At 34.0% G+C, this 21683-nt stretch overlaps 1 protein-coding gene across 8 annotated transcripts; it reads right to left on the reverse strand.

Moving 5' to 3' along the window:
• Positions 1-2911: 2911 nt before the first annotated feature.
• On the reverse strand, positions 2912-6674 carry LOC113281128. 8 transcript variants are annotated; one of them, XR_003325926.1, is made up of 7 exons: positions 6348-6674; positions 5684-5777; positions 5214-5303; positions 4996-5065; positions 4757-4853; positions 3848-3929; positions 2912-3221 (listed from the first exon to the last, which is right to left on the reverse strand). XR_003325926.1 is itself a non-coding variant. In XM_026529781.1 (7 exons), the coding sequence occupies exons 3-7, from the start codon at positions 5268-5270 to the stop codon at positions 3167-3169; spliced, it is 369 nt and encodes a 122-aa protein (XP_026385566.1). In that variant the 5' UTR covers positions 5271-5303; positions 5684-5777; positions 6348-6674; the 3' UTR covers positions 2912-3166. The 8 variants fall into 8 exon arrangements, 2 of the variants coding, with proteins under 2 accessions (XP_026385566.1, XP_026385565.1); XR_003325923.1 differs by having other exon boundaries at positions 3848-3963; XR_003325921.1 differs by having other exon boundaries at positions 3848-4606.
• Positions 6675-21683: the final 15009 nt, after the last annotated feature.

Below are 21683 nucleotides of genomic sequence, written 5' to 3' on the forward strand. Positions count from 1 at the left end.
TCTTGTCTATGCATAATAGTATAATTCGTTATGCGACATCGTTTTAATGATAGAAAAGTGAATATAACTTGAGATATAGGTGGTTCATTCTTCGCCTACCTTTTGTTGATGAAGTTCTCCAAAAGCTTCGGTTGATCTTTGCCTTCAAACGGTAGAACGCAATGATGACTGTCGTGATCCACTGCTTCTCAACTACATTTTTATCCTACTCCGAGACTTAACTAATTGTAAACTAATAATCAAGATATAGTTTTGACAACTAAATTTGACAACAAGTTTGAGATATCAACACTTGTGATTTTGACCAAGCAATCTCTAACAATCTCCCCCTTTGTCAATTTCAGCGACAAAAATATCAATACATAAGGATAAAAAATAAAGCTTCGATAACTTCTTGAATCCAACATGTCTTGATTTCCTTGGCATCTTCAACTCCTTGAACTCTTCGTAATTTCAAGCTGCAATGATTCTAAACGTGTTCAACTCAGCATCGTTGTTGTTGAAGAACCGATTCCATAGCGATAACAACTTTTGAAAACTAATATTCTCAATCGTCGTTATACAGAAACATAGTATTATTCCTTCTCCAAAGTTCAATTATATCCCAACTATGAAGTAATACTATGGTGATCTTTTTCTCTCCCTTATTCAATACTTACATCATATGTATATAGTATGAAACTACTAAACAATTTCCCCCCTTTTTGTCAATAAAATTAACAAATGTACGAAAATTGCGGGATCATAATGAATACAACCAAAAGATATGTCAAGTTTTAAGGAAGTTTTTGAGATTCCACATTATAACATAGTTAAAATGCAACTCCTCATATCAACTTTTTTAGATGATATCACATAGTAAAAAAATACTTAGCGCTCATCTAGGAGATTTAAGATACAAGTAACCCCTTTCAAATTCAACATCCACACTCCCCACAAAGATATATCAATTAAGAACAAGTTCGTTTAAAAACTTTCCCCCATTTGATGTCATTCTTAAGAGAACAACATGAGTGACCTTGTTTTATGAAAAAGAAGGATTTTGTTGGACATTAACAAATCACATGGATTTTTATCCGAAAATCGACTTAAAATAATCTATACGCCGGTTACGGACAAAATATAATTTTGATCGATATGACTCAAAAATAAGAAAATCTTACAGAGTGTGCCAAACAGTAAAAAAAAAAAGTGTGATCACATGTAGATCAATATTGCGAGAAAATTCTCAAAGAGTTTGTTCTATTTTCCGTTTATAAAAAAACATAATAGATTTAACTTCTGAGCGTATATGAAATATCAGCTCGATTCACGAAAACGCAAAGGCTCATATATTTCATAAGACTTTTTAAGTAATTAAACTAGTAATGATTACATACTGCAAGTTCATCTTCCTACAACTCTATAATTTAAATAAATAAATCTAAAAACATGCAAGATGAAAAAACGATGGAAATAGCTTGTGTAATCACAATTTTTTCTTTGTCAAACCCTAGTTATCCTTCTCAAAAATAAGAATAAATTCCTACAAGAAGTTTCCTAGATAAATAAGAAGATGAAACAAACTAGATTCTTCCAGACTCTTCATTGGTTTTGAGACCCTTGAATTTTTCATCAATTGTATCCACGAGCTCTTCAGAGAAAATATCCTCATTGAGTAGTTCACGAACATGGTATTTCATGAGAACGAGGTCAGTCTTTTTTTTTTTAACCAAAGAGATTTTATTAATCAGAAAATAAGGATTACAAAAAATTAGAATCCAGATATGGACAACAAGTCCTAGGCCTAACAACGGGAAATAAAAACAAAGGACAACAAGTCCAAGTCCAACAAAATAAAGCAATGTTTACAAGTCAACAAAGTTATCAATCAAACCTGTAATAAGTAGTATCTGGATATTCCAGTTTGTGCATATTAGGGGGTCTTGTAGATAAAATCATTATCTGTCCCCTAGGTAGATTAACACCTTTTTTGGCAAAAAAGTCTTTAAAAAAATTCATTTCTCTATAGACATGGTTGAAGTGAATATGTTTCAGTCTAATACTAACAAACTTCCATTTGTTCCATGCAAACCAAAGAAGCTTGTTCTTCATATAGGCAGATATGGCAGCAGTGGAGTCAGTATTAATAGTAATTTTATCCTTCTTGTTCTTCACATCCCATTCCATAGCACAAAGAGCCCCCATAATTTCTGCAATGAAGTTTGTGGATATACCCAAGCCTCCACTTTCAGCTGTAATGCAATCACCCATACTATTTCTGACAATAAACCCATACCCAGCATTACCAGGGTTACCTCTAGATGCCCCATCACAACAGAATAAAAGATCATCTGTTTCAGGAAGAAAGAAGGAGCATTCTATAGCTTTTGTAGATTTCACCCTCGTACAGCCTATATTAAAGAATTTAAGAATCTGCAAATCATAAGCTGTATTGAACATAAAACCTTTCAGTCTAATCTCACAGTCATCACTAGTACAAAAATGGGCTTAGGTGACAGTTAAAAACTGTCACCGTAGTACTTAGATGACAGTTCTCAAAAAAAATTGCACCGTCACCAAAGCCGTTGTTACAAAGGTATTTAAGAAACTGTTACAGATTCATGACTTATGGCAACAGTTTATTTCAAAACCTGTCATTATTGAAGACTTATGGTAACATTTATTAGTAAAACTGACACCAAAAAATCGAATTCCTGCACTAACGTAACTGTTTCCACATGAACCTGTCATTGTTGACAAGTTACGGTAACATCTTTTAAATAAAACTGTCATCGAAAACTTAGTTTTTTGCACTTAGGTAATAGTTTTTTCATGAACCTGTTGTTGTAGGTAAAATTTTTGCCATTATGGATCCTAATTTGTTTCGAGCCCATATAACCGGCAACATGCTCAGTGATAGTGGAAAGCGTTTTTAGTATTTAAAATTGATTTAATTAGTAGGAACTAGAAATTCCAAACTGAATAAGCTTGGATACAAGTTAATGTTTGATGTAATTTACATAAATCGGTATACTTCATAGAAAAGTATTCTCATTAGTACCAACTAAAGTAAATTAACAGTGAAACTTGGAGACCAATTTTTCGTAAATTAAGTTGATCGAAATATGCTCAAGTTGATGTAAATTAATGTTTGTCCAAAATTTGGACCAACACAGTCATGTCATCAACTCTTGAAGTTTATCCTCCGTGATCTCTTCTTCATGGCACCCGAACTTCCTCTGCAAAATGAATACAAACTAATTACTCATAATCACATTTCTAAAGCAACAACACACGAGTTTTTATATTAAAAGAACAATGAATATCATTAAACAATTTTAGAAGGAAAAGTTAGCAGTAAACAAGAAAATTAAAAACTTAAAATTACTAATACGACTCGTACCTTTCCACAAACTCCTAACCATACATTCTAGATGAAACACCATCTCTCTCTAAAACTACATGAGAATTTACATTTTTAATACTTCATATCCTAGAAAATAAACAGAACCCACAGTTTTTACAAAATTACTATTTCAGAGACATACATATCGTTGTGGAACTGATAGTTGTAAGCTCACAGTTCAAAATTTTGAGTAGCCATGATTCCAGTTTTCTAGTTAAAGTGATTGGAATTTAGATTAATCTATACATTTCAAATTTTGTACTTTTCGAGTTGCATGACTTAGTTTTCAATTGGACAAAGCAGTGCTGATAAAAACAACATAACAATAGAATCCCCATACTGAAGGCTTAAGTTAGAAATTACCATTGGGCTAGATGTATGTTGTCTGTTACTTTTTCAGGCATATATTAAACCAGTAAGAACAAAAATGTAATAAAAAAGATGAAAAATGCCACAAACCTTGAGTGAATTTTGTGCTCAGTCAATCTCTTTGGTACACCAATTGAACTGTTGAAAGTATCCTCGTCGGCAACACAATACACTGCAGACCTAAATTGGGTTTCATATTAATAAACCTGTCAAGAAGTAACAGATCGGGATTTATAAAGCGCACACGAGCAAGAGTCGGGAAAAGCTTTTTATCGCCTTCCACTGTATTTCTAAAGTAAAAATTAGTCTTGGAATAATTTAAAGTCAACAGGTTTAGTACTCATAAATGGGGAACTCTGAGCTAGCTATCTCTAGCTAAAAACGCACAAGTGTCGTTACATTTTGTACATTTCAGATATGACTATAAATCAATGTCTTAGTTTCTCGTTGCATGATACTATGATAAAATGTTCTCTAAGACTTGGAATAACCAGACATGGGAACAGATGAGTATCGAAAAATATGCAAAAAATTTACATGATTTTTGATTATCCAGATAGTTCTGCTAGCTTCAAAAGCTAAAAAAGAATTACGTGGAAATACAACAAAACTTGACTTCGCATTAAACTATTGAACTGTCTGGGGAACTTTCTAAGGATACCAATAGCATGGAAGTTTGAGAACTGACTACAAAAATGGAAGCTTCCCGATGAACCGTACTGAAAGTGCACCAATGAACTCAAGCGTTTTATATACTTGTTGAAGCTTTTTTGAAGCAACTTCTTTGTCCAGTTACTCATCAGGCTTCATATTGCTCTTTTCTGTTGCAATCTCTAACTCCAGATCTCTCTTAAAGACAAATAGTCTCAGTAACCATCATCATTTTGATGATAATTGTAAAGAAATGCAAACACAATAGTAGTAGCAATAACCAACTGAGTGAGATCTAACAAAAACCAATAAATCATGCTAAAAGACAAATCTAAATTACGAGTGAACCTGAAGTGTGTGCAATTAGACAAGCTTGGAAATGCAAATTCCAAAATCTCCTCCACTATGATCCGACTTTGTTGCTCATCTGTACAGTACTCTAGAACTATCGGAAACAAGAGATGTGAATTAGTTTTATGACGACAGACAAAATAAGCTTGTAAAACAAAAGTAGCGACAAACTTAACAGTTGGTGTTCAAAACTGGAATGAAAATAAGAACAACGGGCAAAAGAATTTCATTTTTACCTGAACAACACCGCAATCTTAAGGATATGTAGATGGTGCTGCACCTTGATAAAAAGAATCTCGTTTTTACCTGAACAACACCAAATTCTAATAACTGAAAGAAGTGACCAAAACCAGGAAAAAACTGCATCTGAGTGAAAAACGAGATCCATGAATCCAAAAATCTAACGCAAATCTTATACTACAAAGAGTCCAGTGATGCTACTAAAAGAAATTACCTCCATTAAGGAGTCAGCCTCAAATTCCTTCCTCCACTGAATCACTTCAGCCCACATGTGCTTAGTTTTTTCAATGTCAAACTTCCTTGCCTTCAAAAATATGCAATTAGATGTTTCACTTGTTAAATTCAGAGTCATAGATGACCCAAGCATGAATCTCACAACTAAAGAAAAATATAATTATCAAATAAAAATATTTTCGAAACCAGCATGTGGAAACACGGGTGGTAGAGCCCTGAGTTGCAAAGCAGTATTAGTGAGTGATAACAGGGGGGTACACCTAAGCCTATGATACCAATAACTCCCCTAGGTGTCCCAGAGGATGAACTCCAGGAGATAATCTCAGATTCTCAATTCAACAGCTTACTAATAATGATCTGTATTTAGACCTCGCAAAGCAAAAGGCTAATAAACTGACAGAGCAATAGGATATCAACACCATACAAATTTCTGAAAACGCCATAGACTACCTTAGCATCATATGATAGTCATCATATATAGCTGGTAATAGTTCATCTGATATTATGGCTTGTCGAAAAGCATCAACAGGGGAGCCTTCAAAGCCTATAACAACAGTCCACAGTGTAAGAAATTACAATAAAATCAAACTAAAAGGACTAAACCAAATTCTGCATTGACAATCACTAAAATCAAACCAATCGAATAGTTGTAGATTCAATCAAACAGGACACGTTCATTAAAAAAATAAAAATAGGAACTATTCCTGAAAAATCAAAATTTCTCATCAAAAATCCAATTAGAAACCCCAATATTACTGATCAATAGAGTCGTTCCCAGAATCAACAAAAAGGAGAATTGTGAAAATCAACCACATATGACTGATTTATCTATAACCCAAACAGTAATGTTAACAGATGATAATCTTTACAACTTAATCTGTACCCTAATTTGAAAATCCCAAAACTGGAAAATCTAAATCAACATAAAATAGTAATAATTACCCAAAAACCCTGTGAGACATGCAATTATGATATGCTCTTAGACATTTACACAAACAATAATGTTAACAAATAATAATCTTTCACCAAAAAAATTTAAAATTTATACATTGAAGAACACATGCTTTAGAGTCTCTACGACCAACATCAAGAACCCAGTCAAGCAATTCATTACCAGAATTTTTCCTTCGAGAAGAATCGAGAGATATAAAGATGGATAAAATTCATGTGGTTATCCAATGAAGATAGAGAGAGAGCTTTTTTCACACAAGATCAAAGTGGAAAAATTTCAGAGCATGAGAGGTAGATAGAAACCCTAGATTGAAGTAAAAACTGAGATCCCGATTTGCTAAGAAAAATCGTGAAAGATAGAAACGGGATCTGCCTAAAGAGATATGGATCGTTGAGAGAGATGGGCGATGGTAATGAGAAATTGAGTTTCAGTTTTTCTTATGGGATTTTCAAATGAGAGGTGAAGGGGTCGAGAGACACCGAATAACTAAACAGACCCACTACTACTAATATAGGGGCGCAAACTGACAACATCGTGTGCTTGAGAATATAGTTGCAGTTTTGGATGTGAACTGTCACTGTAAATGGAAGTGGTAATTAAAAGAACTGTCATCGATATTTTAACACTTTGGCAACAGTTTTTACGTGGAACAGTTACAATAGCCAAAGAACGGTAACAGTTTTGAAACTGTCAATATACATCATTTTATAGTATCAGTTTTCTTTAGAAAATGTCATCGTATAATTATTCAGTGACAGTTAAAAAACTGCCACAATTTTTCAAGACTATGGTGACAGTTTTATTAAGAAACTGTCACCAATGTCTCTGTGTTTTTTTTTTGTAACAGTGCATTTGTGAACTGTCATGATTTTTTATATTGAACTGTCACCAAAGGCCATATTTGTACTAGTGCATGCTCCATTCTTGTGATCTTGGATTTGGCCTTGTCACTGTCAGGAAGGATATTATCAAATAATACTTTGTTTCTGGTGATCCATATATCTACCATTATGTTAAATGATGCTATGTACCACATTCCTGGATAACTGAACTCCTATGTTTGCAAAGATTTATAACATCATCAAAAGACTTTGGATTTTTAAAAGCAAAAATGTTGCCTAACCAAGTCTATAAATTTGACCATAATTGCAGTTCCACAAAATATGGTTCATGTTGTCTTGTTCTTTATAACAAAGATAACATCTTGATGCAAGTAACATACCTCTCTTAGTGGCGTTTTCATCAGTATTCCCTGCTCCTCTTGTTATTTTCCATATAGTGCTTGAAGTGGAGGGATGAACACAAGGATTCCAAATTTTCTTATACCATTTTAGTTTTGGCTGCTTCTTCCTGATCACATTGATAGCACTAGAAGTAGAGAATTCACCATCTTGAGTAGCAGTCCAAACCAGTTTGTCTTTTGAAGAAGTAATAAAAGGGAGATCTTCAGTGGAAATGAAATTAAGCATCTCTTCTGGTATATTCCATGTATCATCCACAATCAGTTGTTTAACCTTCATGGTATTGTTCTGTTGTATATATACATTTTCAGGGAAGTTTTTAATAATGCTTGTATCATAAATCATGAATCATACCAAACAGAAATATCTTCACCATTACCAACTAGCCATCTCGTGTTTTCTTCAAACTCCTGAATAATACATTTTATACCTGGCCAAACTGATGATTGTTTATAATATGAAATCCACATACCATTTTTATCTTTATAGTTGGATAAGAAGAATTTTGCCCATTCTTCATTTGAGTTAAGAATTATCCACAGTAATTTCATCAATAATGCTTTGTTAATATCTTCAAATCTTCTAATTCCTCGCCCTCCTTCCTCCAGTGGAACATAGACTTTGTCCCAAGCTATAGTGATGTATTTCTGTTCTTCAGCATTTCCACTCCATAGAAAATTTCTTAAAATTCTTTCACAAGCCCCAATCAGTTTTCTAGGCCATCTGTATATAGACATATTATACAGAGGTATACTGCTGAGTACAAATTTTATAAGAGTTAATCTGGCTTGAAAATTTAAGAGTTTGTCTATCCAAGTAGCCAGCCTCTTTTGCAGCATTTCAACAAAGGACCAACGATGTTCAGTTTTGACTTTTCCTTTAATCAGTAATACACCCAACTATTTATCAGAAAAATCAGACAATTTCATGTTCATACCTTCAACAATCTGAGTTTTTCTTGTGTCAGAAGTTCCATCAACAAATATTTTACTCTTAGCAGCACTAACAAGTTGTCCAGAAGCATTTTGGTATTCAATGAGTAAGTGTTTTAGGTTTACCAGAGTTTGCTTACATCCATTGCAGAAGACAAATATATCATCAGCAAAGAATGAATGTGAAGGGAAGATACCTTTTCTGATGACCATGGGTTGAATTTTTCTCTCCTGAATTAGTTGAGTCAATTTTCTACTTAAAGCATCAGCAGCCAAGACATAAAAAATTGGAGATAGAGGATCTCCCTGTTTCACTCCTCTTCCAACACCAAAGTACCCAATAAGACTCTCATTCACCATAATAGAAATTTTTGTTGTTTTTAGAAGTACCAAAAATTGTAATTTTCTCTGGAAAACCATATTTCTTCAACATTGCTATTAAGTAATCCCAACTTATAGTGTCATAAGCTTGAGATATATCCAACTTTAAGGCCACATTTCCACCTCTTCTATTATTATTCATTTCATTAACAAGTTTTGAGGCTAACAAGACTTGTTCATGGATATTTTTTCCTTTGATGAATGCACATTGTTGTGGAGAAATAATCTTTTGTAGTAAGTTTCTCATTCTTATAGTTAGAATCTTTGTAAATATCTTGAAACAAAAGTTACTTAGACCAATAGATCTGAACTATGGAGCTCTTTTTTGCACCTTGAATCTTTGGCAGAAGGGTAAGAAAATTTGAATTTAGACCGGAAGGAATTAATTGATTGCTCCAACATAATTGTATAGCATTTGTCAAATCTTCTTTTATAATATTCCAAGACTCTCTGACTAAAATACCAGTGTAACCATCTGGTCCAGGATCACCATTTTGATTAAGACAAAAAACTTCCTCCTTAATTTCTTCTTGAGAAGGAATCTTCTCTAGTGTTTTATTATCTTCTGAGTTGACAATATCAGGAATTGCTTATAAAAAAAATTCAGATATATTTACTGGTTGTGCTGCAAATTTCTCCTTGAAATGGTTGAGAAGTATATTTTCAATAGACTGCTAATTTTTCACAATGGCTCCAGAAGTATCTTCAAGTTCTGCAATATTATTCTTTGCATGTCTGAGTTTAATCTGAGTATGGAAGAATACAATATTTGCATCACCAAATTTGATCCAATTTACTCTTGCCTTTTGACTCAACATAGTGTGATAATTTTGAGCTGACATATCTCTGATACCTCTAGGTGTAACATAGTTATTTAATAATTCCACATTTGTTGGATAAGCATCAGATAGAATGTTAGTTTCAGTTACCTTTTCTTCTGCTTCTTTCAGTTTGATATATACATTCCCAAAAATCTCCCAATTCCATTTTTTTTAAAATTATCTTCAAGTTCTTCAGCTTATTCATAAAAATCAAGATTGGATTCCCAACAATCTGTCCATTCCAAGATTCAGTGACTATTCTCATAAAATCAGGGTGTGACAACCACATCTTCTGAAATCTAAATGGTGCATTATTAGGCTTAAGAAAATCTGCAGCAGATCCAATAAGACAACTGTGATCTGAAATCCCTCTTGAAGTAACATGATATTTCCATCCATTGTATTTACTAAGTCGTTGTTGATTGAAAAGAGCTCTATCAAGATTACAAATAATTCTTCTTTTACCACATCTACCATTTGACCGAGAAAATTGTAACCCACTTTTGGGAGCCTGAAGTAGACCACATTGGTATATCCATTCATTAAAATCATTAAGAGCTGAAGTAAGAGGACTCCTGCTACCCTTTTTTTCATGTATAGAAGTAATTGTGTTAAAGTCCCCTAAAACCAACCATGGTTTGTTTAGATTACTTATAGTGAGCAAATCAGACCATAATTCTCTTATATTCATAGTAAGCACATCTGCATGAATTCCAGTGAGCAAAACCCCTCCAATCTCTATTGTGATACATTATCTGGTAAAGAGAATAACTGAAGGAGGAGAAAGTGAACAATTCCAAAAAAGCCATAAATTTGCTTTCCTATGATCACACATATTGTGAATTATTTTATGATGCATTCCAGGAAGTTTTATTCTATTTTTTTATTGAAATGAATTTTAGGTTAAGCCATAAACACTAAGGAAGGATTTATTTGTCTAACTAAATAACTCAATTTATCTTTGGCCTTATCCCTCATCAGGCCTCTGATATTCCAAAAGATAACTCTCATTGATGAGTGTTTTGGGGAGAATTCCCCTTATAAGACAAAATGTTCTGACTTTCTTTGCTAGCTTTTCTAGTAATGGGTGCATGTTTTGTAGGTTTTGCAGGACCTTTCTTCTTTTCAGTGATGATCTTCTTTGTAATCACTTTAGGACGAGTAGTTTCATGCCTTAAGATAATAACAGGAGTATATATTGTATTGCTAAGAAGTAAATCTGAAGAAGTAACTTCTTTAATTTCACCATATTCAGAGCTTGATTCGCTAGATTCTTCAGTGATGATAAGATGATCAATCTGAGATGTAATAATTGTTACTTGAGGAGTAATATCAGAGCATTGTATCTCTTTGACACTTCCACTTGATTCACCAGTACACTTTGTAGATCCCATAGAATGCAAGGGAGGAAATTCACCATTATATTCAGCATTATTATCCTGCAATAAATGGAATCTACCAGAAGAAAGGTCTTGTACTGAATTTGCAGAAGAAAAATTAACTAAAGATCTTTCATTATTGAATTCAGGTAATGAATCATTCCCACAGATGTCAAAACCTTTTTGTTGTACCTTTTTTGGTCTCCACTGGTTTTTTGGTCTTGGTACAAATCCATCATCATAAGGACCTTGAGTATTCTCCTTTCTCTTAGTTCTACATTCAAAGACAAAATGACCCAGAGATTTGCAGTGACTACAGAATTTTGGTTTATTAGGTACTTGAACTGGTTGTTCAAACTTCCCATTTTTTGAATTAACCCAAATTGTACTTGGAATGGATTTAGATATATCAATATCTACCAAAACACAAGCATAATAACCTACAACTCTTTTCAGGGTAATTTCATCTACTTTAATAGCTCTTTCAAGAATGTTACCCATTTTCAATAGGATGCTTTCCTTCCAATACTCAATGCTCAACCCAGGAAATATTACCCATACATAAGTAGATGTAGTTTTCTGAGCAGCTGGATTGAAATTTGCTTCTCATGCTCTAAGACTTAAAATCTGTGATTCAATTTTCCAAAGTCCTTGCCAAATATAATTCTTATGCTCCATATTATCCAATTTGATTATAAAGAATCCTTTTCCTATAGGAATAAGTTGAACCTTACCTTTGAGTTTCCATTGTTTGAATAAAGATTCAGAAACAATATTCATCTTGAGTTTGACCAGATCTAGTCTACCAATTAAACTGAATTGCCATTCATCCAGACATTCATCAATAATTTTATCAGGAATAAAGATAGAAGGAGAATCATTACCTTATGTATTTTTTGTAGAGTCCATAATCGGAACCCTTAAATCAACTTTCTCAGAATCGAAGTTGTTTCCAAAATTTCTTTCCAAATGATTATCAATTTGTTCAGACATGATTTAGATTGGAAGTACCATATTGATTAACACCAATCATCAGAATTAAGTTGTTGTAATCAGTGTTGATGATATCGAAAAATGAGAAATTTGAAAATTTAATACTGAGTTACACTTCGAGTCGATCGTCGAGTCAATCGCACCGATTCGCAAAGCTCTCAAGTCTCGCACCGATTCGCAGAGCTATCAAGTCTCTCTCCAAAACAAGGTCAGTGAAAACCTTTTTCAACTCAGTCTTTAACATGTCTAGACCTTTTAGAATTTCAACAACTTCTAGTTTCGCTTCCTCAAATTGTTTAAGTAAATCATAAACAACATCAGTAGAGATCATCTCTTCCCGTTCAATATCTTGATGATCATATGCAAAATAGCAATTCACAACAGCAGAATCAACAACTTCATCATCAACCAGAGTTCTCTTCTTTCCTCTTGTTTTAATACCATCACAATTAAGAGATTTCACCATGCTTTCAAGAATTTGAGGCATAGGATACATGTTTGGGTGCGGAACCTTGGATGAGAATTTCGCAATCATAATTTTAGGTATATAAAGGAGTCTGTAAAAAAGGTATTCTCTAGGATGCATGTCGGTTTGTGATCTGACTTATATATTAGGGTTTTGTATGGTCATGAAGGAAAGATACGTGTACCTTTTGAAGGTGCAGGACCCGTTGTTCCTAACAGATTTTGCACACAAATTTTTTAGGGTAGAAAACAATCTTTTAGAGAGCACACAACAATTTTCAATACTGCAGCTTTCTTCCTTATCACAAATATTCTTCTTTGAATATTAATGCATTTTTAGCTCAATAAACATAAGTTTAGAGCACAAGAGAATTATTATTCACGAAAAAGACTTTAATCAGATAATGTTTTACCTTTTTGGAGCTTAGGTCAACAAGAATTCTTAATATTCAGTTCTGATTGAAATTATCATGGAAAGATTGCAATATGAAAAAGGTTATAGCTCATCATATTCAAGTACTATTTGAGATAAATAGTACACATGTCACGCAATAATCCTTATCCATCGGGTTTTTTATGGATAAGGTTCCAAAATTTGTGCCTAGTTTGCACAAGGGTGTGCTCACAAGGAGAATTATGCTGCAATTTCCTGTTTTACATTTTTCTTTTGCTAAGAAAGACCTTTTGGAATGAGAAAATGATCATAGAAAATTCTGTCATTATAATAAGAAACACGTTTGGAATCCTTTGCTTGCCTCGAGGAGAATGATAGTTTATCAATAAGATGCTTATATCATGTAATGATTAAATTCATGTTAGCTTGTTAAGTTGTTTCATTAAGAAAACATCAACCATTTTAAGAGATGTATGGGTATCCTTTTGAACCCATATTTGTGACGGTTTCACCGAGTTCTTTTTAAATCGATTTTTCGCACTACCCTTTTTATTTGTTCGAGTATTCGTGGACCATGAAATACCGACATTTCTAGAAGCAGATTTGCTAGAATGCAATTTAGCCTCAAGAGGTTTACACATCCGAATATCAGTTACACCCTTCAGAATTAAATCCAAGGTGTCTTGAAGACGGTCAAACTGATATTTTTTCAACCTCAGTTTACACTCTCTTTGAACATGTCCTTTAGTGTTGCAATAATAGCACACTTTCCGAGTTTCAATGAAATCAGAATAGATAGTTTTATCATACTCGTCTTATAAAGAACTCTTCCTCCTTGGAAACATAGATTTTTCCTGATCAGAGAATTTTAACTGAGCATCTCTTATCAAAGTAATAGCACTTTATTTATCAGTTTCTGAGTGCGATTTTGTTAGCATATCATCAACAGCAGTGTTCTTAGTTTTACCAACGCATCGCTTTTCAAAAAGACTGTTTTTTCAGTAGTTTCTGTAGATTCACTATCGCAATGTAGAGTAGTGTTTTTACTCGACAAATGTTCGATCTCTAAGGCATCATCTTTAAGTTCAGTTTCAAGTGAAAGAATTTTCGATTTCACTTTGGCATGATCTTCAAGAAACATCCTTGTTTTAGGATCATGTTCAGAAATAATATCGATAAGAGTATTGACTTTGTGTTTCAGCCGAATGAACACAGGAGCCTGAAATTCAATACATTTGAAAATCTCAGAACTCTCTAGCTGATTCCCATTCTACTTATGATTCAGATTCATCAGTAAGAATATAGGAACAACACTTGTCAATATCTAACTGTTTTATGGAGTCACACTATTCGTCTCTAAGAGAGTTTGAAAAATCAGACTCATCTACAGAATCCATATAAATGATTTCTTTTAAACTGGTACAAAGTTTATCATAAATTTTACTCTCATCCATAAAATCAGACTACTTCAAACACAAACTTATTAGGGGGGGGGGGGGGGGGGGGTTACCAAAATTCACCACCACTTTTTTCTTAGGCAGTATGTATAGACAAACTCAATACAACTCCGAGAGTTAAACTCAATCAAGGAATAATATCTAGAGTTATCTCTCTCTCTCTTGCTGAAAAAGTGGGGGCCTAACAACCACACCCAATATTCCAATATAATTCCAAGAGAATCAACTAGACATTCAGACTCAATCAAGGAAATATATCCAAGAGTTATATCTTTGTTTCTCAATGTAATCAGCAAATCAAACAGATAGAATCCGCGAGCCTGATTATTATGAGAAACAACTTGAATGGTACCAAAGACCAATTTTCAAGTGTCAATCAATTTCAATCAACAACCAAATGTTGGATTTACCAATTGATTGAACTACGCACAATCTGTGATATTTCAATTATATAAACAAATATAATACGAAAAAGAAATAACACAGACACCAGAAGTTTTGTTAACGAGGAAACCGCAAATGTAGAAAAACCCTGGGACCTAGTCTAGATTTGAACGCCACACTGTATTAAGTCGCTGCAGACACTAGCCTACTACAAGTTAACTACGGACTGGAATGTATTTGATCCCTAACCAAGTCTCACATCGATTAAGGTACAGTCACGTTCCTTACGCCTCTAAGTCCCAGTAAGACTCTACGCACTTGATTCCCTTAGCTGATCTCACCCACAACTAAGAGTTGCTACGAACCAAAGTCGAAGACTTTATAAACAAATCTGTCTCCCACAGAAAAGTCTATTCGGATAGATAAATTATCTCCCACAGAAATACCTACGAAATTTTTGTTTCGTCTTTTGATAAATCAAGGTGAACGGGAACCAATTGATAATACGGTCTTATATTCCCGAAGAACATCGTAGAAATATCAATCACCTCACAATAACTTAACTATATGGTACTAGAACAAGTTATTGTGGAACCACAAAGAATGAGACGGAGAGCTTTGTGATTACTTTTTATATCTTACCTATCGGAGATAAATCTCGAGCAAATATTAGAGAAGATAGTACTCAATATGATAGAACAAGTAAGATCAGAACACGCAACTACAGAGAAAATAGTTGGGTCTGGCTTCAGAATCCCAATAAAGTCTTTAAGTCGTTAACCTATAATGGTTTTAGGAAAAACCTAGGTTAAAGGATAATCGACTCTAGTCGCACCTAGTATCACACAGGAGGTTTGGGAATTAGGTTTTCCAGTTGCTATATTTCTACCTTATATAGTCTTCAAATTAGGGTTTGATAGCTTTGAAATAAAGCAATCAATAATATTCACCGTTAGATGAAATCATGATTTAAGATTCAAGTTAAGTTTTCTTAAAACCAAAGAAGTATCTCCACCTTTAGATTGTCTTAGCTTGTGACACGCAAATGAAATATACCTTCGTTTAGATATGGGTAACCGTACCTAAACGTGTATATTGAGTTGGCTCAATAACAGTTCACCGAAGTTAGCCATATGAACATTTTTGTATTAACCACATTCATCAAACACTTTTAAATCAAATGATAATCAAATGAATCTAGTTGTGTTACTCATAGAGTTGTTCAATTGTTTATATTCTCATAGAAGTATACAAGACACACTTGAAACAAAATCGGATAGATTCAAGAGAATCAGTTTACGAACATTTTAGCCACGGTTTGCAAAGATTGCATTACTTAATTTATAAATGTATTTGTTCATGAGTATGAAATCATACTTAACGGATTTCAGAACTTAAACTAACTTAGTTTGCAAACGGGTACGCAAACTTAAGTTCCGGACATTGGTCATGTACGAAAATTCGCAAACGGGTACGCATACTGTCGTTCCGGACCGAACTCAGGTGAAACAACTTGCAAATGGGTATGCAAACTTGGTTTCCGGACTTTAACAGTTAAAATCGTTCATATACGGGTATGCATACTTGGTTCTCGGACATGAATCATACGACAACAGTTTGCATACTGGTATGCAAACTGTGTTATATCCAGACAATGGTTAACTGTTATAAACTCCCATTTCAAACATTGAAACATTCTTAGAAGATTACAATAGATTCCTCACACAAAAATTTAGCTTATAAGTAATTTTCAAGCGATCGAATGATCAATACGAAACATTCCGAGTCTACATCAAATGACAGTCTCACACAAATCATGTAAGATGTTACAATGCGATTTTCACATGATCATCTTTTGAATCATTATTTAGTTTCCGAAAAATAAATTGTTTCCAACTAATCATGTAAGATGTCAAGAATAATGATGAACGTAGCTAAAGCAAAAATCTTTCCAACACATATTTCGAGAAAGATATAAGCGATTTAAACTCAGCTCGAAATATCAAATGTGTATAATGTAAAAGTCAATATAGCTACACGACTTAGTCTTAATAGGAGAAAGAATAGAATAGACTTCTGAGTGATAGATGAGTTTAAGTCTCCGCATACCTTTTGTTGATTAAGTTCCTCCAAGATCCCCTTAGTAGATCTTCGTCTTTAATCGATGAACTCCGTGAAGTCTAAATATCAACTACACATTCTATCCTAATCTGAGACATAGCTATAAGTATACTAGAAATCAAGACTTATAGGTTTGAGCACATAAATTGACAAATAAGCTTGAGATAGAAACGCTTGCGAGTTCGAATGAGCAGTGCTCTAACACTTGCGATTTGAACGTTTATAGAAACAAACCCGTGAACCTAATCAGAAAGAGATAACTTGGCGGTACCAAAGAAAAATATCCAAGAATCAATCAAATCGCTCCAACAAAGTAGGTCGGATGTATCTATTATGATTCATCAACGCACAACCTGCGATATTTCAATTATAAACATAAAAAATATAATGTTGAAAAAGAAATAACACATGCACCAGAAGTTTTGTTAATGAGGAAACCTCAAATGCAGAAAACTCCCGGGACCTAGTCCAGATTGAACATCAAACTGTATTAAGCCGTTACAGACACTAGTCTACTTCCAATTAACTTCGGAATGGAATGTAGTTGATCCCTAAAAGTATCCCACCGATTAAGGTACATTTGTGCTCTTTATGCCTCTTGAATCCCAGCAGGAAACCGCGCAATTGATTCCCTTAGTTGACGTCACACCAACCAAGAGTTGCTTCAACTCAATTGAAGACTTTAACCTAAATCTTCCTCCCACAGATTAAGCCTATATATGATTTCCTTTTATAATTAAATAGTTTAATCAAAGGTGTGGAAATCGATATCAATAGACAAAGTCTAGCTAGCCTCAAAATACGGACTTATGCAACCCGAAGTCCAGCCTAGATTATTATTCACTTCACACGTGTAAAACCTGTGGAATCAACAAATTTTGAGACAAAGAGAACTTTGATGATTTCTATCTATCTTGATCAAGTGATTAGATCAGCAATCGATCAAGATCAGGATACAAGAGTTATCAACGAAATATAACTGGACCTGGCTTCACGAATCCCTATGAAGACTGTGTAGTCGCTAAACCCTAAAAGGGTTAGGAAGAGGACGACTCTATATACAACTAGGACACACCAAAAAGTAATGTCAGGATTCAAAGATCCCAGTAGGTTGCTTTAGGTTTAACCTAAGATAGCTTTGGAACCAAGAAAACAATATCCACTGTCAGATGAATCTTTGAATCTGATTTACATAAACAATATATAAACTCTGCATAGGTGAAGCCGTAAACGAACCGTGTACAAAGACTATGTTCAACATAGTTAGCCGAAACTAGCCTTTTTGAACTTAAAAGCTTAATCTTCATTTTCATGAACACATAAGACATTAACTTTGAGTCACAAACATGTGATCAAATAAGTCTAGTATTTTTAGAGAATTAATCAAATGCAAGTTATCTCGCATAAATAATTTAATCGGACATGAAAATATAATCGACATGGTTAGTAGGTGTACAATGTACAACTACCATTGTCGTTCGTGAATCGTATTGTGGTCTGAGTTTCTACCTCCTACGGTTGTCTCTTTATTGCAACGGCTTCCCATGTCTCATGATAGGTGATGTCACTATGTTGATAATATTTCCTTCTGACTATTGACTCTCATGTTGCCTTGTTGTCCCAACATTTTGATTCTGTTTCGTATTGTGTCTGTTTTATTTTTTGTAGCTTTTTCACTACGTTTTTTTTTGTGATACTTTTCACTTTTTGATCATCGTGATCTTTTTCCATTTTGCATCTTCGACCAAAAGAGGTCCAATAAGACTATTTTTCTTATGATTATATGGATTTAAGTCGAAAACGACGCTAATATGTAGTTTCCTAAAAGCTAACCACTACAGTCAAGTAGAGATAAATAAGCTCAAAACATAGGTAAATAGACACCAAAGAAAGAACGTGCTTTTCTTTGGTGCAATCTTCAAGTTAGGATCCTTAACTTTGAGGATAAAGTTACATATTTATAGGCTTGATAGGACACCTACTCTAATATTTGGTGTTCCCCAAGGGAAATGTTAGGTAAGTTATACACATTTTAGAGTATATTCCTATACTTGTAATTGGTCACCACGCCTTTACATAATACTAGACCTTTAGGATTATAAGGACATATGAAATATGATATCCGTACTACTATTCCGAAGGATTATGTCATCCAAATATATTATTATTGTGATTGTGTGCCGGCTGGTTGGTTATAATTTTTGTCTCTGTATAAATTATCATCTCAGTATGCTTATATTTTTATGTTTTTATCGGTTTCCAACAAAACCTACATTGTCTTCAAACCATTCTAACGATCGCTTGGAAGTTAGTTATGTTCCCATTGGGAACCCCTTTGGGGATGATGTGCTCACTTATCTCCTGACTTTAGACAATTCTTCAAGGAAGAATTAAAGGAGTTTTTCATATCCATCGAAGGGACTTTGACAGACTTCAAATCCTTATAATTTGCAATATCTGCAACAAGATCAGAATTAATCCTGATTTGTTCATCCAACTTCTTCTGGAGATTAACTAGCTCTACAGAATGTTCTTGAAGATAAAAGTTTTTGATATAAATTTCGCAATGAAGACCATCAATTTTCCTTATCAATCGTTGTTTTTCTCGACAAAGATTTTTGATGATTTTCTAGACCAAAGCACTCAACATCATCGATTGTTTCTATAACACACTCGGAGTTGAGTAGATCTAATTCTGGTGAAGCTTTTATAGAGACTTTACAATCCATAGAGTTAGATTACTACAAACAAGGTCTTAAACGTGTGTGCCTGCTCTGATACCAATTGAAAAAGCGGGGGTCTAACAACCATACCCAATATTTCGTTTAGGCAATTTGTATGGACTAATTCCAATATATTTCCAAGAGAATCAACTAGACTGTCATACTCAATCAAGGAAAATACATCCAAGAGTTATGTCTTTGTTTCTCAATGTAATCAGCAAATCAAACATATAGATATCCGCGAGGACGATTATTATGAGAAACAACTTGAACGGTATCAAAACCCGATGTCCAGGTGTCAATCAATTGTAATCAACAACCAAAGGTTGGATTTACCAATTGATTGAACTGCGCACAACCTGTGATATTTCAATTATATAGAAAATATAATACGGAAAAAAAATAACACAGACACCAGAAATTTTGTTAACGAGGAAACCGCAAATGCAGAAAAATCCCGGGACCTAGTCCAGATTTTAACACCACATTGTATTAAGCCGCTATAGACTCTAGCCTACTACTAGTTAACTTCGGAATGGAACGTAGTTGAGCCCTGACCAATCTCTCAATGATTAAGGTACAGTCGCGTTCCTTACGCCTATGAATTCCAGCAGGACTCTACGCACTTGATTCCCTTAGATGATCTCACCCACAACTAAGAGTTGCTACGACCCAGAATCGAAGACTTGATAAACAAATCTGTCTCGCGCAGAAAAGTCTTTTGAATAGATAAATTTGTCTCCCACATAAGTACCTACGAGTTTTTGTTCCATCTTTTGATAAATCAAGGTGAACAGGAACCAATTGATACACCTGACTTATATTCTTGAAGAACAACCTAGTAATATCAATCACCTCACAATGATCTTATCTGTATGGTAGCGGAACAAGATATTGTGTAATCACAAACGATGAGATGAAGATGTTTGTGACTACTTTTTATCTTACCTATCGGAGATTGAATCTCGATCAAATCTTAGAGAAGATAGTACTCAATACGATAAAACAAAGTAAGATCAGAACATGCAACTACTGATAAAATAGTTGGGTCCGACTTCAGAATCCCAATGAAGTTTTTAAGTCGTTAACCTATAATGGTTTTAGAAAAACCTAGGTTTAAGGAGAATCGACTCTAGTCGCAACTAGTATCACACAGGAGGTATGGGGATTAGGTTTCCCAATTGATAGAGTTCTCCCTTATATAGTCTTAAAATCAGGGTTTGCAATCAACGTTACCTTGGTAATAAAGCATTCAATATTCACCGTTAGATGAAAATCTGATTAGATTCAATCTGACATCTTTGAACGGTTAGATTGTCTTAGCTTGTTACACACAAATGAAATGTACCTTGATTTAGATATGGGTAAATGTACCTAAACGTGTACACTTAGTTGGCTCAACAATAGTTAACCGAAGTTAGCCATATAAACACTTTCATACCAACCTTGTTCAACTTAATCACAACTAGTTCAAATGACACAAATGAAACTAGTTATAGAGTTGTTCAATTGTGTATATTCTCATAGAAATATAGAAGACACAATTGAAGCAAAATCGATTTTGATTCACTCGAATCACTTCATGAACATTATATCCACGGTTTTCAAAGATTGCATTCTTTATTATATAAATGTATTTGTTCATGAATAAACCGATTTTAGAACTTAACCCGCTCAGGTATGCAAACGGGTACGCATACCTAGAGATCCCAGACCTGGTTTGTTCGCAAGTATGCAAACGGGTACGCATACTATTGTTCATGACCAACATCAGTTGAAATCAGTACGCATACGGGTATGCATACTATGGTTCCCGGACTTCAACTGTTGAATCAGTACGCATACAGGTATGCATACTAAGTTCCCGGACTTGGAATATATCTACAACAGTTAGCATAAAAGTATGCATATTGTGTTATACACAATCATGGTTAATTATTCTAAACTCCATTTTAATCATTGAAACATTCTTAAAAGACGGGAATAGCTGTCTCACACAAACTATTAGCTTCAGAGCAATTTTCAAGTGATCAAATGATCAATACGAAACATTCCGAGTCTATATCAAATGATTGTCTCACACAAATCATGTAAGATGTTACCAGGCGATTTTCACATGATCATATTTTGAATTTCGTCAAGAATAAAAGATGAACTTGGTTAAAGCGAAAGCTTACCAACACATATTTCGAGAAATATGTAAGCGA

This window comes from Papaver somniferum, chromosome 5 (assembly GCF_003573695.1).
Source record: "Papaver somniferum cultivar HN1 chromosome 5, ASM357369v1, whole genome shotgun sequence".
NCBI lineage: Eukaryota > Viridiplantae > Streptophyta > Magnoliopsida > Ranunculales > Papaveraceae > Papaver > Papaver somniferum.